Source organism: Canis lupus, chromosome 34 (assembly GCF_048164855.1).
Source record: "Canis lupus baileyi chromosome 34, mCanLup2.hap1, whole genome shotgun sequence".
Lineage (NCBI taxonomy): Eukaryota > Metazoa > Chordata > Mammalia > Carnivora > Canidae > Canis > Canis lupus.
The window spans coordinates 26,329,689-26,348,957 of record NC_132871.1 but is presented as its reverse complement, the minus strand read 5'-3'; the positions used below and the strand labels follow the sequence as shown (position 1 = coordinate 26,348,957).

The following is a 19,269-nucleotide window of genomic DNA, read 5'->3' as shown; positions in this document are numbered from 1 at the left end:
GCTCAATAATATAAACATGCAAGTTTTTATTTCAAACATTTGGAGGTATGGAGGATCTTTTATTAAACATGTGACCACCATTCTTACTCAGAGTCTTCCTCTTGGAGGAAGTCACCCGAGAAGTGAATCTTCCAAGGAGGAACAAAGTCAGTTTTCAGATTTTAATTTTGTATAACATGTAAGTTAACTTGGGGTGGTAATCAGGATAGACAATTGCCATAAAATTTAGAAAAATATGTTAATAAAATGAGTCTATTGAACACTTTCGTGTAGAAAAGAGTCTAAATGATTGTGCAGTTTACAATGAAAATAGTTTTGTATTGACTTAAATTATAAGAAGTTACAAATATCTGAACCTTTTTAGCAAGTTTTAATGTAATACTGTCATTAGATTTAGCTGATTAAATTTATCTTCTTACAGATGTGCCAAATACTGGTGTAAACAAACCTAGAGTTTCTGACGCTGTCCATCCCAACAACTATCTCATCAGGACAGAGCCAGAACAGGGGACCCTCTATTCACCAGAACAGACATCTCTCCATGAAAGTGAGGGTCTGTTGTATTATCTTTTAAGTATTGGATTTGCTTTTAATTTGTGTGCTATTTGAAAATGAGCATCAGAAGTGTAAAATAAAGATATTTTCTGCTGGTTTCATTCCTGCAGGATCATTGGGTAACTCAAGAAGTTCAACACAAATGAATTCTTATTCTGACAGTGGATACCAGGAAGCAGCAAGTTTCCACAATAGCCAGAATTTGAGTAAAGCAGATAATAGACCCCAGCATTCATTCATAGGATCAACTAATAACCATTTGGTGAGGAACTCAAGAGCTGAAGGACAAACACTGGTTCAGGTAAGGCAAGCACATCAAGATCCTTGTGAGGAAATACCCTCCTAACTGAATACCTGTTATAAATATTCTTTATTAGAAATAAAACCAATACTTACTTACATTTTTATTTTATAGAATGGGCAAAGTAGCAAAATCATTTTAACACTTTTCAGGTCTGTGATACTAAAAAAAAACTTGTAGGAATTATTTAGGAGCTCATATTAATGAATTCTGATAAATTTCAATACAAGAGAATAATTCTCCTAGAAGAAGCAAGTTTGGCATAAAAGGAAGAGTCCAGGGCAGGAGTGTGAGAAAACTGGGTAGAATATTGTAATCCCATAGGGATGTGCGTTCCTAAAAATACTAGAGCTCCAGTATGTTCTAAAGAGTCCTAGAGGCCTAAGCACTATTCCAACACCTGAATAAAATAGGACTGGCCCCTTCTAACCAAAGATTTTTGCCTTCACCTGTGGAATTATTCCCTGAAATCCCATTTCTTTGTTAAAATGTGGATATTCTTGCCTATAGAAAGGTATCATGTACAAGTGTAGCCATTCTGTTAAGTTAGGATTTTCTAACTTGTGGGTCAAAAAAAGAGATGGCCTGTGTACGTTTTTATAAAAACTCATTAGCTCCTCACTCATTGCCACTTCATTCCCATCAGTCCACTAACATGTGCCAGAATTAATGGAAGCAGGGTGGCAGTAACCAGTGGGGATAACAGTCTGTCCAAGTACCCCAGTGGTTTCTCTGGAGCTAAAAAATGGCAAGATCATCAAAGAAGTTAGGCAGACACTAATCCTCCCATAATGTAATAGAGGAAGCCCTGCGTATAACACTGCAGTGGGCCAGGCTTCCCTGCACCAAAGGAGAAACACAGGAGGACTTTGAAACTTCGGCTCAACAATTTAGGAGAAATTCTTAAGTAATGAAAAATAGTTCTGTATTAAGCAAAAATATAGTGCATGAATTTTTAAGCCAAGCTGCACCCCTAGTCCTTAGAGTATACATTTGTTCCTTTGCCATTAGGGATGGTTTGATAGGAAAGTTTGAGAAGCTTTGGACTAGGTACTTACAGGAGTTTATCCACTTGGGTGAATTTTTATGTCAGCTGGCTTGAAGTCACACTTTAGAATAATAATTATCTTAACTAGAAAAATTGTCTTAACTAGAGAAATTGTCTTTTCTCCCTAAAAGTGGGGTACTTGGTACTTACCTCTTTTTTTTTTTTTTTTTAACTTACAGTAAGTTTATTTTGTTCCTAGAGCTGAAGAATTAGGTTGCAAGGGGGTCTCTAAAACTCGATTTGCATGTAGTCTGGGCAACACGTTTCTAGCTTTTGGACCAAGTATCCCATTTTGGTAGGAAACCGCTCATATGTGAGATCTTCTTCACTTATTTTTAGCACTATTTCTAAACCCCAAGCACAGATTTTAATTTTCCAACTGTCTACTAATTTGCAAACTCCCTCTTTCTTGCCTTGTTGTTTATTTACAATTGCTTTCCTACCCCAGATCTTCTCTCCATGGCTGTTGCCTTCCTAGAATTGTTGAGTTTGAACACACTTGAGGTGTCAGAGCAGGTGTGTCAGCTAGTTCACTTGCTTATGATGCATGGAGACAAAGCATTCTTTCCCTTAACGACATCTAAGAGTCTATAAAATCCTTGCCTTATTCCTGTTTCCTTAGAGCCCCAGCTAAAAGTGAAAGGGAGTTGGTGGGAACTGTACTCCAGCAGCCTGGTCTTGGGCTTGGAATTCAGTGCCCTACTGTCTCATCCTATGCCTGTTCCTCTCAGGCCAGTGCCCCCGTCCAGCCCCCATCCCTCATTGTTGTGCTGCATTACAAAAGGCATCTGAGACCTAGTGCTTGCAGGAGTGAATCTACAGATTCATAGAAGGACCAGCCATGGCAGAAATGTTCTTCATTTCCCATTCTGGTCTTTTCCAGCTGGCTAGTGAAGAACCCACCAGAGACTTTGAGCATTTTCCTTGCTGCAACAGATTTTGGGGTACTTTTTTGCATCTCTCTAAATCCACCAGCTAAAGATAAGAGCTTATAGTTCAAAAGGCGGTAGAAAGAAATGGACAAAATCACTAGGAGCCACACTTGAGCTACAGGAAGAAATTTGGCTAGAGCACCTGTGCAACCAGGCTGTCCCTTGACAGTAGATTCACCAAGGAGAGCTTTGGACCCCAGGCCCTATCCAAACATTCATTTATTCCACATTGAAAGAACACATTCCTTTTGTTAATGGGGCCAACCCATAAAGATGAATTAATTATAGACACTCCTCTAGTCACATTTAGATTGATGCATTCAAATACTGTTTTGTTTTGTTTTACATAAATGCAGTACCTTGGCCAAACACACAGTGTTATATTAGTTTTAGGTATACCATATAGCAATTCAACAATTCTGTATATTACTCAGTGCTCATCACCGTGTTTTCATAATTCCCTTTATCTATTTCATCCACCCTCCTACCCACCTTCCCTCTGACAACCACTAGTTTGTTCTCTATATTTAAAAGTCTGTTTTTTTTCTTCCTTGGTCTCTTTTTTTCTTTGTTTCTTCATTTGTTTTGGTTCTTAAATTCCACATATGAGTGAAATCGTATGGTATTTGTCTTTCTCTGTCTGACTTATTTCACTTAGCATTATGTCCTTTAGATCCACCCATGTTGTTGCAGATGTCAATACAACATTTTATCCATTGTGAAAAATGCATAGGCAGGAGGGTAAAAAAAATAAAGGTGAAAGAAAAATGAATATTAAGTATCTTTGGATCTCTCTTTACTGGTTGATTTAGTATTCTGAAGGGGAAAAGGTAGAGGTTAAACTACCAAAAGAAGGTAGGCCAAGAAAAGCACAGTAAGAACAAATACCCAGCTCTAAAGCATAAAAAGGAAAGGACAGTGAATTCAGTCTTTAGTGAGCTATGTGCATTTTTTTCTGTAATGACAGTGGACACAAAACCCTGGATAAACCCGTTCTCTTTTTTCCCCCTTTCATCAGCCATCAGTAGCCAATCGGGCCATGAGAAGAGTTAGTTCAGTTCCATCTAGAGCACAGTCTCCTTCTTATGTTATCAGCACAGGCGTGTCTCCTTCAAGGGGGTCACTGAGAACTTCTCTGGGTAGTGGATTTGGCTCTCCGTCAGTGACCGACCCCCGACCACTGAACCCCAGTGCATATTCCTCCACTACCTTACCTGCTCAGCGGGCAGCCTCTCCGTACTCTGCACAGAGACCCGCCTCCCCTACAGCTGTGCGACGGATTGGGTCAGTCACCTCCCGGCAGACCTCCAATCCCAACGGACCAACCCCACAGTACCAAACGACCGCCAGAGTAGGGTCCCCACTGACTCTGATGGATGCACAAACTCGAGTAGCTTCCCCATCCCAAGGCCAGGTGGGGTCGTCGTCCCCCAAACGCTCAGGGATGACCGCTGTACCACAACATCTGGGACCTTCGCTGCAAAGGACTGCTCACGACATGGAACAATATGGACAGCAGCAGTATGAAATTTACGAAAGAATGGTTCCACCTCGGCCAGACAGCCTGACAGGTGAGTGCAAGTGACAGCACGACATAAAGCCGGATGAGGAAATCTTGTGCGTGATCGTCACTGAAACAGAGCATGATAACATGGGAAAGCTTATGTTTTTATCTCAGACTTTACACTGCTAACTTCACACTGACTTGTCTTTCAGGCTCTATAATTCTTAGTGCATGAAACTATATACATTTATATCAACCAAAAACCTCCCCCTCCCAACATTGGGTACAAAAAGTATGTTTTTGCATTTTAGAAGCACTGGTTGTAATTCTAGGCTGTTTATCCAGTTTTGTTTTTGTTTTTTAGTGAAAGATTTTTCACTAGATAAGCTTACTCATATCCAAACCCCTAAATGATGTTAAAAGATGGCATCAGAATATCTCTTTAAATATTTAGCTTTTTTAAAAGAAAAGCTATAATGGTATAGAATATGGATTTTTCTCACCTACTGCCTTGATTTTAGCTTCCTATTGGGAAATTCACAAAGCTCTTATGATTACCTTCAAATGCGACTCAGATTAAATCAGAAAGACACCAGCAAGGTGCCTGATACTATAGCCATTTCCTTCAGGGTAGTTTCATGGAGGATTTCCCACATAATGTATAGACATAGTTCTTTTTATCAAAATGAAGTTTATCTTTAGTTAGTGTTTTAAGTTGCATTTTAAAGTAAGTTGCATTTTTCCCCATTTTATACACAATGGGGAAAAAATTAAAACTATGTAAGAAAATGTGAAATGAGAAATGAAAAATCTCAGGCTCCTCGACCCTTAACCAGTCCCACTCATCAGTGGAGGGTTCTGTGTTTACATATATAAGTTCATATATTACATACAAATGTGCACACATTGTGTTTTATACTGATGGGAATTCTGTTATATATTTATATATATTAAATACCTTATACATATGTAAATATGTGTAATATATATATCTTCTTTTTTTAATATGTCTAAGAGCTCCATTCTGTCAAGAGATGCCTATGACCCCCATTTTTATAGATAAAATTCCTTTTATCTCTACTTTATTAATGGACATTTGGGTTGTTTTTTCATTTTTAGATAGTAGAGACAACCATGCAATATATATAGTTAGTTCTATTTTGTTCTTGCATATTTTGCACTACTCAGATAACTATGGGATTCATTTCTTTAAGTAAAATTGCTAAGTCAAAATATATGTGTATTTGTTCTTAAATATTGTCATACCTCCTGCCTTCCAGGAAAGTTGCATAAATTTCTATTTCCACCACTAGTTTTGAGCCTATGTATTCTCCTAGACCTTCACTAGCACTGCACATTGTCAGAGTGCTTCGTCTTTGCCAGTGTGGTAGGTTAAAAGCTGCATCTCATTGTTTTAAATGCCCTTTATTGAGTTATGACTAAGATTGAAGATTGTACATGTTTATCAGCCATTCTGTTTCTTTTCTGCAAACCACAAGTGTAGGATTTTTTACTTTGTTTTTGGTATTTCTTATTTATACGAGTTTGTATTATTTTGTATAGTAACATTAATACCTTTTCCTATGGCTTCTGAGAAAGATAAAGCCTTTATGAGATTTTCTAGTTGAATAATTTTGCATGAAGAATTAAAATTGAACTAGAACTTGAGCTCAGATAAAGTACTAGTGGAGAAACCACCTTTTTTTCATTCAATCATCAGAGGAGAGCACTTGGCTTAGATATTTTCTAGCATGCCTCTGAAAGTCTGCAGCAAAGTGAGGTAGGAATCATTTATGAAATTCTGTCTCCCAAGGAAACCTTGAAAGATAAATCGTTCTGAGAATTTCTGTATTCCCCCCTGTGTATGTATAGAACAGCTATGCAGAAATCTATGTTTGCAGTAGAGTGAAGTAGAAACCGAGGAAAGGAAGTGAGCACATAAATTACTGTCTATGTTTAACCCCAAGACGGATGGTCTCCTTTGGTTTAAAACGCCTGCCTTCTGACATTGCAGGTAAAATTAGACTGTTTCACGGGGGGAGAAAAGCAGACCTAGACTATCACAGATTTTTTTTTTCCCTAGTCGACTACAGTCTTCAAAAGAAGCAAAGAGTTTCCTTATAAAGGTTCTAGAAAAAAAAAAATGAAAACTAAAAATAAAAAAAATTAAATAAATAAATAAATAAATAAATAAATAAATAAATAAATAAATAAAGTTCTAGAGAAGCTTTGCTTCTCATCATCTACCTGCCCACTTATTCTGAATGTGGGTCCTATTTTGTGAATTCCTTTCTTTTATTCTTACTTTGGAAAGTGTTGTGCTTGTCACGATATTTACTATGGTTCTTGACTTCAGAGGATTAATAACCTTCTAATTGATAAGCCTGAAGCAATATTTTATAATAGATTCAGACACTTGCATATTTGTTTATAATAATTTAAGTGATGATATAATATGTGTATAAATTACTTCCTACAACAGAAAAATATGCCTGCTCTAAAATATTCATTTTAGTAAAATCAGAGCATGTCAGGAAAAGTTTCGAGAATACAAAGAATACCATTTGGGAGATAAATTTATGTCTATTTCCAGTGTCTTAAATATAAAGATTTTAAATCACAGAGTATATGTCACTGTAATAGGTAAACTGATATGTATTTGTGGTATTGCAAATAGAAACTATTGGTTAGGTAAATAATATTGTGGAAGATCAGTCTTTTCCATTATTTGGAGGGAGAGAGAAGGCTATTAAAAATAAATTTGTGTGAATACTTCTGGAAAAATTATTTCTAATAATAGTTAAAGAAGAAATTATTTGTCTTCCAATTTAAAAGATACCTAAGTTATAGTGGATTTTCTACACATAATCATTTTAGTTATTCTATAGAAGCAATGCAATTTTGTGATTCTTTTTAAATGTAAATGTATAGGACATTTGAGTTTTATTTGTGTGTGTACACGAACAGGTGAACAAAGATAGTAACCATCGCTGTTTTGTTATTCACAAAGATTTCTAAAATCAAAAAGTACTATATTTCACTCTAATTCTAAGGCTTTTATTTTCCATTATCGTATGCCACATATAGTAATTTCATCTCACTAATAATCTTAAAACAAGTGAATATTTGCTGGATGCTTTTTAGAGTTAACAACAACCTCATTTTGTTACCTTTCCCATGAAATTATAGTAAATATTTACAAATACTTAAAAATCATATCATACCTCATAGTTGCCAGCAAAGAATCTACCAGATGCTTGCACCGTGAGATTGTAACATTCTGAGAATGATGCAGAAGGCTTTGTTCTTATTTCACATTACCAGGGAGGGTAGTGGGGCCATGGGAGCTCAGGCAATTTCAAGAGCATCCGGGGCTTGGCTTGCCTACAGTGTTGAGTGATTTACAGAATCCCACAGCAAATCACAAGTATTTGTGGCTCTATGGAGTGTCAAAATAGCACCTTGTATTGAAAAGATTGCCAAGGACCAGGTGTATTTAACTGCCCACTTTATATCACCATTAACAAAAACAATGTCTGCACCTTTCCTCAGAATACTCATGGATTCCGTAAAGCAATGGAGCTTTCCTCTGCTAAGAACGAGAAATTTTTTTAAAGATTTTATTTATTTATTTATGAGAGACACAGAGAGAGAGGCAGAGACACAGGCAGAGGGAGAAGAAGGCTCCCTGCAGGGAGCCTGACCTGGGACTCGATCCTGGGTCTCCAGGATCTGGCCCTGGGCTGAAGGCAGCGCTAAACCGCTGAGCAACCGGGGCTGCCCCAGAACAAGAAATCTACAAGTGAATAAAAAGTTGGAATCTCCAAATGAGAACTTTACAGTAACAATCCTAATACCATCTTTAGAGTTACGTTGGCTTCCACGTACCCCTGGTGGGCTAACTTTGCCCCTTAATTCTGTGCTCTTTGAGGGCTCTGCCAGGTTCAAGACCTCTCACGCCATGTCTCCTTGAACCTTGAGGATTAGCTGTAGCCAGTGTTGTGTGTTCCTTCTCAGCCCTACAAATAAGTAGTTCTCTGATGGAGACAAATCACATTTCCTTTTGGGCTCTCAGTTTCCTTGGTTTTGAAATGAGGTTTGGCCAGATAATCCCAATTGTATGATTGTTTAAGCCCATGATCTTGTAAGTGGAGAGCCAGTAGCTAAAACCTGTATTGGTCCATTTAGTTTCTTTCCATGTCACATTGCTGTCCAGGGTAGGTAATAATCATTCATCCCAGAAGTTCTGCGTATTGGGACGCCTGGGTGGCTCAGTGGATGAGCTTCTACCTTCAGCTCAGGAAGTGATCCTGGAGTTCCAGGATTGAGTCCTGTGTTGGGCTCCCTGCAGGGAGCCTGCTTCTCCCTCTGACTGTGTCTCTGCCTCGCTCTCTGTATCTCTCATGAATAAATAAATTAAATATTTTTTTTAAAAAGGAAATTCTGCATATTAAACTTTCTTCCCACTCCTCACAAGCAACATTATCATTCATGTTCAGGCCCATTTGCCTTTAGGTATCATGTGATTAACTGAGCTAATAGGAGGTGAATGATCCTATCTTTTTGTAATTAGTTACTGTGTTAATTATTTGCAGTCATTTTAAAAGCAAGTAAATGCTAACTTCAGATACGTTTGTGCTTTCTTTTGCTCATATTTAGAACATAACTTTAATGTTCTTACCAAGTGACAGATTTTACTTACTGATGATGATAAATCACAAACTTCTGAGCATCATAATACAGACTGTTACCAATTCAATTTCTTTAATATTTGGGTTTGAACTGTGTACTTTTTTTTATCACAAGTCCAATCTGTAAACTTCCATTATTAACAGTTTGAATGAAAGAATTTTTCAAATGATTTAATATTAATGTACTAACTTTATGCTTTTCTTTTGTACTAGAAAGAAGGTAAACCAGAATCTAGTATGTGGGTTCCTGCCAAAACAACTATGTTTAAAAAGCAGAGAAAAATACAAAGCCAACAAATAGTAAAACAATACCTCATAATAATAAATGTTATTGGTCCACTGATAATAGTCTAATTTTATAACAGAAAATTTCATGTTTTCCTGTAAAAATCATGAGTGAGTTGAAAGACATATTTCTAAAGTGTTCTTAAACATTAGCCTTTACTAAACACTGTTATGTAGACATTGTCTTAGATGTTGAGATTTAAGAGGTGTGGGACATGGTGGGCCCTGCTGCAAGAGCTGGTAGTCCAGTCCTGCAGAGCAGCAAAGAGAATGGTATAAACCAGTGTTCTTATGTTTGAACAAGGGAAATTGTGTAACAGTAGAAGAGGGCATTCTCTTTTCTGTCACCGCGATAAAATAGCTTACCGTTGGGGAATGAATTTCAGAGTATCAAACCATCTAATAACTTATTTTTTCTTAGAAAATTTACCTTTATCTGGCATCCTCTTGTAAAACTCAGTAGGTTTGGTGTTTAGACTTAACATTTGGTCCTATTGGTAAGGTCCTATTAATAAGGCTTTTAACCTCACCAGAATTTTCTCAATTTCTTAATGATGTGATTTTCCCTCCTCTAGGCTTACGAAGTTCCTATGCTAGTCAGCACAGCCAGCTTGGGCAAGACCTTCGTTCGGCTGTGTCTCCCGACCTGCACATCACTCCGATATATGAGGGGAGGACCTATTACAGCCCAGTGTACCGCAGCCCAAACCACGGGACTGTGGAGCTCCAAGGATCACAGACAGCGTTGTACCGCACAGGTTCAGGTGGGCCTCGGCACCATTCAGCTCGTTTCCCAAATGCACAGGCCCAAGAGCAGAAGTTCTTCTTGAGATTGGATGCTCTGGTAGTAAGAAATCACAGTGCCCATTTGATTGTCAGATGAGCAGCTGTGACAGCCAATAGATAAGCAATAGCACAAGTTCGTATTGTACCTGTTTATAAGTGACATATTTTTTACCTTAGTTTAATCTAATCAATGAACATATTAATTGGGATCCCTGGGTGGCACAGTGGTTTAGCGCCTGCCTTTGGCCCAGGGCACGATCCTGGAGACCCGGGATCGAATCCCACTTCGGGCTCCCGGTGCATGGAGCCTGCTTCTCCCTCTGCCTGTGTCTCCGCCTCTCTCTCTCTCTCTCTCTCTCTCTCTCTCTCTCTCTCTGACTATCATAAATAAATAAAAATTTAAAAAAAAAAATGAACGTAGTAATTATACTGTTGATTCACAAATAAGTTTGTAGAGCTACGAATCTGACTCTCCTTGGATTTGAAATATATCGGATATAGAAAGGAAAACCTTTGTTGGGATGTTCCTTTGTGCTTTTGTTTCCTGGAACGTGTATGTAGAGAAGATCCCTTGATAAGTTATTTGCCTATCTTTAATTTAGCATCTGTGCAGCCCAAGTACATTTCGTATTACTCCTTTTTAGATACTAGATTTCCCCTGAACGTCTAAGTGTAGAATGTGAAATATATATTCCTCATGATGGACTCAGTCTGGGACAGAATACAGTAATTGTATTTATAAAAATATGGAGCTAGTACATCACACCCTTGCATCCCCACTGTCACTTTTATACCACACCATAGTGGCTGGTAGAGCAGAAGCTATAGCCTATGGCCACATGACCCGTCAGATTATACTGCAGGTCTGGCTCATGGAATCCCAAGAGGCCCCCTTTTTTTTAAAAAAAGAGATCATACAGGGGATCCCTGGGTGGCGCAGCGGTTTGGCGCCTGCCTTTGGCCCAGGGCGCGATCCTGGAGACCCGGGATCTAATCCCACATCGGGCTCCCGGTGCATGGAGCCTGCTTCTCCCTCTGCCTGTGTCTCTGCCTCTCTCTCTTTCTCTCTCTGTGACTATCATAAATAAATAAAAAAAAAATTTTTTTTTTAAATTAAAAAAAGAGATCATACAGAGGTGCCTGGGTGGCTCAGTTGGTTGAGCATCCCACTCTTGGTTTCAGCTCAGGTCATGATCTCAGGGTTGTGGGATCAAGCCCTGTGTCAGGCTCTGGGCTCAGTGCAGAGTCTACTGGAAATTAACTCCCCCTGCTCGCTCGCTCTCTCTTTATCTCTTTCTCAAATAAATAAATAAATAAAATCTTTTTTAAAAAAAAGAGAGATAGTAAGATTTATTAACATGCCCACAGTGGTAACCCCACAAAGGCATAGCTCTAGCAGACGTACCTCCCAGAACACTAGGAGGGAAGAGACTATCTGAATTGATTCTTTGCCAGAAACTGATGGTTTGGTCCACTGCAGGATTTTTCTTCTAATAGAACGTACCAATTTTTAATAAATATGAATGAAGAACTATTGCACGTGTTACATGCTGTAAATTGAGGAATTTTTTAAGATCTGATTGGCTTTATTAACTGATTCATGATTCATCATCCTATCTAACAAATGGAAAGGAACTCCTAAGGAATTTCTTTCATAGGATTAAGAAAATGATGTTAATAAAATCATTTAATTGTGGGAAGAATATGTTTGCAGTCATTGGAGAGATACCTTCTGCAATAATTAAGAAAAAACTATTATATACAGCATATGGTACCTTTATACATAGCATGATGCAAAAATTTAAGGGAGTAGCCACAGAAGAATTTGCTATATCAGTCTTCTTTCTTAAGAAATAAATTTTCCAATATTACCAAAGTTCAAAGGTCTATAAATAAAATACATATCAAAATAACCTGTTACACTACGTGTTCGAAGTTTGATGATCTCAATTATCTACAGATTTGAATAATTGTTTTTATTGCTAAAATGAAATTATGACATTTTACCATTTATTTCTCAAATTAATTCCTTTTCCTATATTTACCTTTCACTTTTGTTACTAAATCTTAATAAGTAAGATCAATCATGTAAGCAGATCTATAGTTTTATTTTTGCTCTTTTCAAATAATAAAATTGACACAGTCTTTGTGTATATTAAAAACTTAAGTGCCAGGACGCCTGGGTGGCTCAGTGGTTGAGCATCTGCCTTCGGTTCACGGCGTGATCCTGGAAACTGAGGATCAAGTCCCACATCGGGCTCCCTGCATGGAGCCTACTTCTCCCTCTGCCTATGCCTCTGCCTCTCTCTCCCTTTCTGTCTCATAAATAGATAAAGTCTTAAAAAAACAACTTAAGTGCCTTTTTTAGCACTAATGAGCTAGATTGGTAAAATCTAAATTGTTAGTATTGGTAACATTAAGCAATTTATGTAATTGTTAAAAACTGTAATCCTTAAAATTAAAAATAGTTTTACTTTGAAAAGTATCACCTTGTAGAGAATATACTAATCATTTTTTAAATGTTGACTTTCTAGTAGGTGTTGGAAATCTGCAAAGGACATCCAGCCAACGAAGCACCCTTACATACCAAAGAAATAATTATGCTCTGAACACAACAGCTACCTACGCGGAGCCCTACAGGCCAATACAATACCGAGTGCAAGAGTGCAATTATAACAGGCTTCAGCATGCAGCGCCAGCTGATGATGGCACCACGAGATCCCCATCAATAGACAGCATTCAGAAAGACCCCAGGCAAGTACTGGTTATGAGTCTCCAGAATGCTACAGTATCACGAGCATCAACCGTCCCTTTATTCTGTTTGTTTGTTTTTTTTCAAGTTGCCAAGTCTATTATAGTATCAGTTAACTCCTTATCTCTAGTATCTCCGGTTGTATTTTAGCACTGTAGGTCATTGAGGTTCATTTCATGATAGATTCCTTCTTTCAATGCTTTAATAGTAAGTTAGAGAATGCACAAGTCTGTGTAAGTATCTGCAGCGTTCATCACTGACCTGCTTCACCAAAACAACTCCCTGGGATAGCCTTCTTGGTCTGAATTATACGAAAGATTTTAAAGGATCATTTTACCCCTTTCCCTTTATCCTGACTGACTCATTAGATGAGGGCCTCAGAAAAAAAAGTATGGTGATTTAAACTGGAAAAAATCCATGTTGTGTACATTTTAAATCCTACTGGTCAATGCTGTGTTGTGCTTTTTTTAACTAGGTCCTTTGAAAAGCTTTCTGCCATTTAGGAGAAGATAGTTTACAAGAAATTCTCATATCTCATAAGCAAAAAATATTTGGCTAATAATACATGTCTCCTACTTTTAATTTTATTTCGCCTTGTAGAAAGCATGTTTTATTAAGATAAGTGTGAGTCATTTAGTACTTGATTGATTTTGAAAAATAGCCTCATCTGTAATGAAAGCCATTTAAAATATTCAGGAAATAAAAAAGATATTTAGAAACTGAAAGAATTTTAATTTCCGAAAGAGTGGAATTATTTCTAAATTTTAAGCAGCTTGAGTGTTATATGAAGGCATATATTAGCAAGATTTCATTCACTCTTCGCCTACGAATTGTTGTTTTACTGGAAAATTGTTATAATTATCAATTCATTTTTAGCAACCTACCAACCTATTCTAATGAAACGTGAATTAAAAACATGAGTGAGATTTTGCTCATTAAAGCAAAATAAAAGTACTTTTGAGTTGAATGGGAAGCCCACCGCTTCACTGAAACCTTTGCATCTAGTCACTCTTGCCTACAGTTCTTTATAGTTCATACATACATTTGGTTCTGCTAGTCCATGTTCTTGCCATTTTAAGGGTTTTTAAGTGATTTGTTTTATAGTACCTCCAATATAATTAGGTCAAAAATACTTTTATATGATTTCATTTTTTAAAACCTCAAAATGACAAAATACACACCCTAATGGATGCAGAAAATTCCCAAAAGGGGTTTTGAATTATAGGCAATTTAGACCATACCTCACCTGAACCTGGAGAGGAAAGAATAGCTATCCAGAAAGACAGTGAAGTGTGATTAGAGTTTTGAGCTTAATCTGTGTCTCTAAAGACTTCAGTTTTGACCTCTAGAATGAGTTGATTCACCATAAATGAGGATTTCATGTATGATAATACACTTCAGCTATTCATAGTATGATAATTTTGTAGTCTAATGCGTAAAACTGTTATGGCTAGCTTTGATTATGTGAAGCTTTACTGATAATGCATTTTGTAAGATGAATAAATGATTATTTTATAATAATAAGTGCATTTATTCTAGACAAAACTGGAATCCAGGTGAATCTGAACTTTAAATATTCAAACCAAAATAAAAAGCTCCTGACAGCTTTTAATTTTTAGTTTTGAAAATAGCAAACTTGACGTAATATTTTTATTCACTTCCAAGCCCACGTTCTTTACTATTAATGCTGCATTATAATTAGCCTGGAAAATTTCTTCTAAGACTTTAGCAGTTATTGATGTTTTCTACATAAATGGAAATCTGTGATTTTTTTTTTATAGTTATCTAGTGTGGAAGCAAAATTTATTAGTAGTATACATGACACATCTAGAAGGAGTAACAAAGTACTTACTATGATAGTGTTAGTGACATAAAGAATATTAGCATTCGTGGTGTTCCTTTTGAACAGGGCTTATTTACTGTCCTGTTCAGCAAAATAATTCCATTTACTATCTCTTTGACCTCATAATTGTCATTTTATAGCTTCATCCATCATAAAACTTATAATTTAGTGTTACTATTTTTATGTAAATATTCAGTTTACCTTTTAAAGAAATTAAGAGAAGAAACAATGATTTTCATATTCACTACATGTTTACCATGTATAGTTCTTCTCTTCCTGTATATTCTTATCATAAATTCAAGTTTCCATCTCAACCCATTTCCCTTCCACCTAAACCCTTCCTTTAGCCTTTCCTGTGTTGCTTGTCTGCCAGCAACAAATTCTCTTAGCTTTAAGTTATCTGAAAATGTTCTGATTTCATTTATTTTTAAAGGATATTTTTACTAGATATAAAATTTGGGACTGGCAAGTGTGGGTTTTTCCTTTCCTACTTTAAAAGATGTCATTCATTGTCTTCAGACCTCTATTGTTTCTGATGAGAAATCATCATTCTTATTACGTAATACATCTTCTGATCAGCCACCTTTCAGGTTTTTCCCTTTATCTTGGACTTTCAGCAATTTTACTGTGACAGGCCTAGGGTGGGTTTTTTTTTTGGGGGGGGTGATTTTTTTTTTTTTTTTTTTACATTTACCTGCTTGGAATTCAGCTGAGATTCTCTGAATGTTGGTTGATGATTTTTACCAAAACTGGGACATTTTTACCCATAATTGCTTTAATTTTTTTTTTTTCTGCCCCAAACTCATTCTCCTCTCCTTCTGGAATAAGTTGGCATTATCCTACAGGTTACTAAAGCTCTGTTTATATTTTAAAATCTTTTTTCCCTATATTCTTCATATTGGATATTTTTTATTGATCTGTCTTCGCATTTATTATCTTTTCTTCTATAGTCTCCATTGGAAAGCCCATCCAGTGAATATTTTATTTCAGATACTTGACCTTAGTGAAGTTTTTTTATAGTTTCCATGTTTCAGAAGACATTCTTCATCTATTCATTCCCTACGTACATCTTTTCCTTTATTTCTTTGAGCAAATCTGTAATGACCTTTTAGAGTCCCCCTCTGATAATTCTAACATGGGTTTTCTCTGGGTTTGGTTCTGTTGTTTGGAGGGTTTTCTGTTTTGTTTTTGACGTCTTTGTAGGTTACATTTTTCTATTTCCTTTTATGTGCAGCAGCTTTAAATCCTTTGCTAACTATTATGGATGATACATTGTAGGAACTCTGGATTCTGCTGTCTCCTCTTAGGATTCTGAGTTTAGCTGTGGCAGACAACTAAATTACTGACAGATGCTTCTGATCCCATCAAGATTGGTTTTGGTCTTCTAGGATGGGTCTGTTTCAGGTTTGTTTTACTCCTAGTGTATTCTTCTACTCTTTCGCATAGTTCATTGTGGAGACCAAATCCTGAAATGCTCAGTAAAGTTTGCACTCCGACTGGCCTGGCAGTCGAGCATCACCCAGCACGTGCTCAGCTCTGTCCTAAACAGCTGCTCCACCAGACCCATACATCCATTATGGCCATGGACAGCCCAGCCCTCAACTAAGGACTTGTGAGCAATCTCCTGCATAGTTCCCTCCCTCCAGTACCCTGCCCCACAAATTCTAAGCACTCTGGCATCCCCAAATTCTAGTGCCTCCCCCTCAGTTCAGTAAGTCCATTGCTCTACTTCATGGACTCAACTTTGTGTGTCATGATTCCAAAAATGCCCTGCAGAAAGCCAGGGAATACAGGGCTGATGATTCCTGTCTCTCAAGCATTACATTCTTGTGTTACCTGTTGTCCAGGACCTAAAAACAGTTCCTTCATACATTTAGTCTGGTTGGATAGTTGTGTTTTATGGAAGGGCAAAGTCCAGTACCAATGTATTCTATCATGGCTGAAAACAAGTCTGGGCCTAGGTTTTAGTGAAGAAAACCCTGGCAGGCATTGATGCCATCCAGCCAGCCCATGAATTGATAGCAGTCTTTTCAGGGTAAATTTCTACAGAAAATCAGGGTTGGAATTGATGCCAACCAAACCTAACTGCCCATCTCCAGCTGGAGCCCACCTTTTGTGTTGTCGGGCCCTCATGATACCCAATGGTGCCGGAAATCTTGATCATATCTGTGCCATTTAAGGAGGAGAAAAATGTGTATTCGTAATGATTGTGAGTCATCTAGGAAAGATGAAGTCACACTCCTTGCACTCTGTTAATTACAGCATAGATTTACATAATAGGCTTTAGACAGATTTTGACCAGAAATAATTAACATAGTTTCAGTGCATAAAAGGGAATTTATTTGTTTTAGAGAGAGTGACCCAACTTAGAATAGTCCCCTTTTTTAGGGCTGATGATTAAAACACTCATATCATATTTCAAAATATATAACTTATTTTAATAAATATCGGCACAATTTAATCATCACAGCCAACCTAAGAAGGTAGAGATGACCATTTTATTGTTCCTACCGTACAGGTGGGAAAGATAACATTCCAAATAATTAAGTAGTTTTCAAAATCACATAATAAATAAAGGTCGTACAAGTTCAACAGGGGCAATCTAGTTATGTGTTTCTGCTGTGTTAGCCTGCCTCTCTTGGCATTTGTGGTATTCTTCATTTTTTTTAAAGATTTATTTATTTATTTATTCATGAGAGACACAGCAAGAGAGAGAGGCAGAGACACAGGCTGAGGGAGAAGCAGGCTCCACACAGGGAGCCCGATGTGGGACTCAATCCTGGATCCCAGGATCACACCCTGGGCCAAAGGCAGACGCTCAACTGCTGAGCCACCCAGGCGTCCCTATTAATGATACTCTCCTCCAGTTTGTTCCCCAAGCCAGAATTCTCCATCTCACCTTTGGCTTCAGTTTTCCGAAAATGATCTAACTGCTGTGCAGAGTGGATGAGGTGAGAGAGTGATATTTGAAGCAGAGAGAACATATAGGAGGCGGTTAGATGTGCCAAGCAAGATGGGGAGAATGGATGGGTTGGATTAATATGAAATATTTTAGAGATAGTCAACAAAGCTTGCTTTTAGGTTGGATAAGAAGGATTTAGGAAAGAGAGGTCAGAGATGGCTCTATTTTGTTTTGAGCAAATGTGTGGATAGTCTTCTTGTCACCAATCTTTTCTGATTCTAGTACATTCTCTACTTGGCCACCAGAGTTATCTTATAAATGTGACTTTATAGGGCAGCCCTGGTGGCCCAGCAGTTTAGTGCCACCTTCGGCCCAGGGCGTGGTCCTGGGGACCCGGGATCGAGTCCCATGTCGGGCTCCCTACTGGAGCCTGTGTCTCTGCCTCTCTCTCTTTCTGTCTCTCTCTGTGTCTCATTAATAAATAAAATCTTTTTTTTAAATGTGACTTTATAAATGTTGCATTCTCTCACTCTTCTACATCAAAACCTCTGCATTCGATTCCTTATGTGTAGGGTCAGCATACAGGCTACCTGGGTTTCACCTACCTCCAGTCACTTCATTACTAATCCCAGTTCATTGCCTCTATCAAATGTTATTTAATAGTGCCTACCTCGTGGGGCAAGTCAAGGTAAATGAGGTAATGCATATAAAGCTTGTGACACAGTGCCTAAAGCAGACAAACTCAATAAATATTAACTCCCTGTTATTAATATTAAGACTAAACTTTTTTAGTTGGGCATCCAAGAATCTTTACATGAAACTGTGTCTTATTCAATGCTTGTATCTCTCTGGCACCTGCTACAGCACCTGCAGCATAGTAAGGATTCACTATTCGTGTGAATGGATATGTATGTGTGTGCAGGTTTAGATTACCCCTTTGTAGTGACAAGCAAGTTAATACATGGAGCCTTCCCAGACCAAGAACGACTCTAGGCCTTTATAAACTAGGCAATAGAAGTATCACTGCCTTGCTAATTTAAAGAGTTTTTCTTAAGGTTTATTCAGTATCAATTCATTTTTTATAACAGTTTATTCTGTAATCAAAGTCTGCAAATTGATTGTCTTGTGAACCATTTCTAAGAAATTGGTCTTCTTATATGTAATGTAAGCATATGTTCATATTTAACAAGGATCCCAGTGAGCCAATCAGTTGACATCAGAAAATTCTAACAACGTGATATTATCTAAAAAGGCACAGTGTAAAGGTGTACATGCTTAGTAGGATTGTACATTCATTATACAAGAAGTTGGGGTAGCATAGGGGTTGATGGTACAAACTCTGAAAGCAGACTGCTCATGCTAGTTGAATGACTTTAGGCAAGTTGCTTATTCCCTCTTGTCTCAATCTCCATTTCTATGTGGTTGCATTAAGAATAAGTGAATTAGGGGATCCCTGGGTGGCTCAGCACTTTAGCGGCTGTGTTTGGCCCAGGGCGTGATTCTGGAGTCCCAGGATTGAGTACTGCATCGGGCTCCCTGCAGGGAGCTTGCTTTTCCCTCTGCCTGTGTCTCTGCCTCTCGCTGTCTCTGTGTCTCTCATGAATAAATAAATAAAATCTTAAGAAAAAAAAAAGAAGTGAATTAAATACATAAAATGCCCAGAATACTGC

At 37.6% G+C, this 19,269-nt stretch overlaps 1 protein-coding gene across 17 annotated transcripts in view; it reads left to right on the top strand.

Annotated features, from left to right (window-relative positions):
• Positions 1–19,269, top strand: part of PKP4 (plakophilin 4) — a 232,869-nt gene that overhangs the window by 173,313 nt on the left and 40,287 nt on the right. For 8 of the 17 annotated variants that reach the window (XM_072811080.1, XM_072811071.1, XM_072811072.1 and 5 more), the window contains 5 exons: positions 422–553; positions 666–856; positions 3,855–4,407; positions 9,892–10,080; positions 12,637–12,856. In XM_072811080.1, coding sequence (XP_072667181.1) covers positions 422–553; positions 666–856; positions 3,855–4,407; positions 9,892–10,080; positions 12,637–12,856 — 1,285 coding nt within the window. Of the gene's footprint in view, positions 1–421; positions 554–665; positions 857–3,854; positions 4,408–9,891; positions 10,081–12,636; positions 12,861–19,269 lie in introns of all 17 variants that reach the window. The other 9 variants (XM_072811077.1, XM_072811085.1, XM_072811082.1 and 6 more) reach the window with 6 other exon arrangements.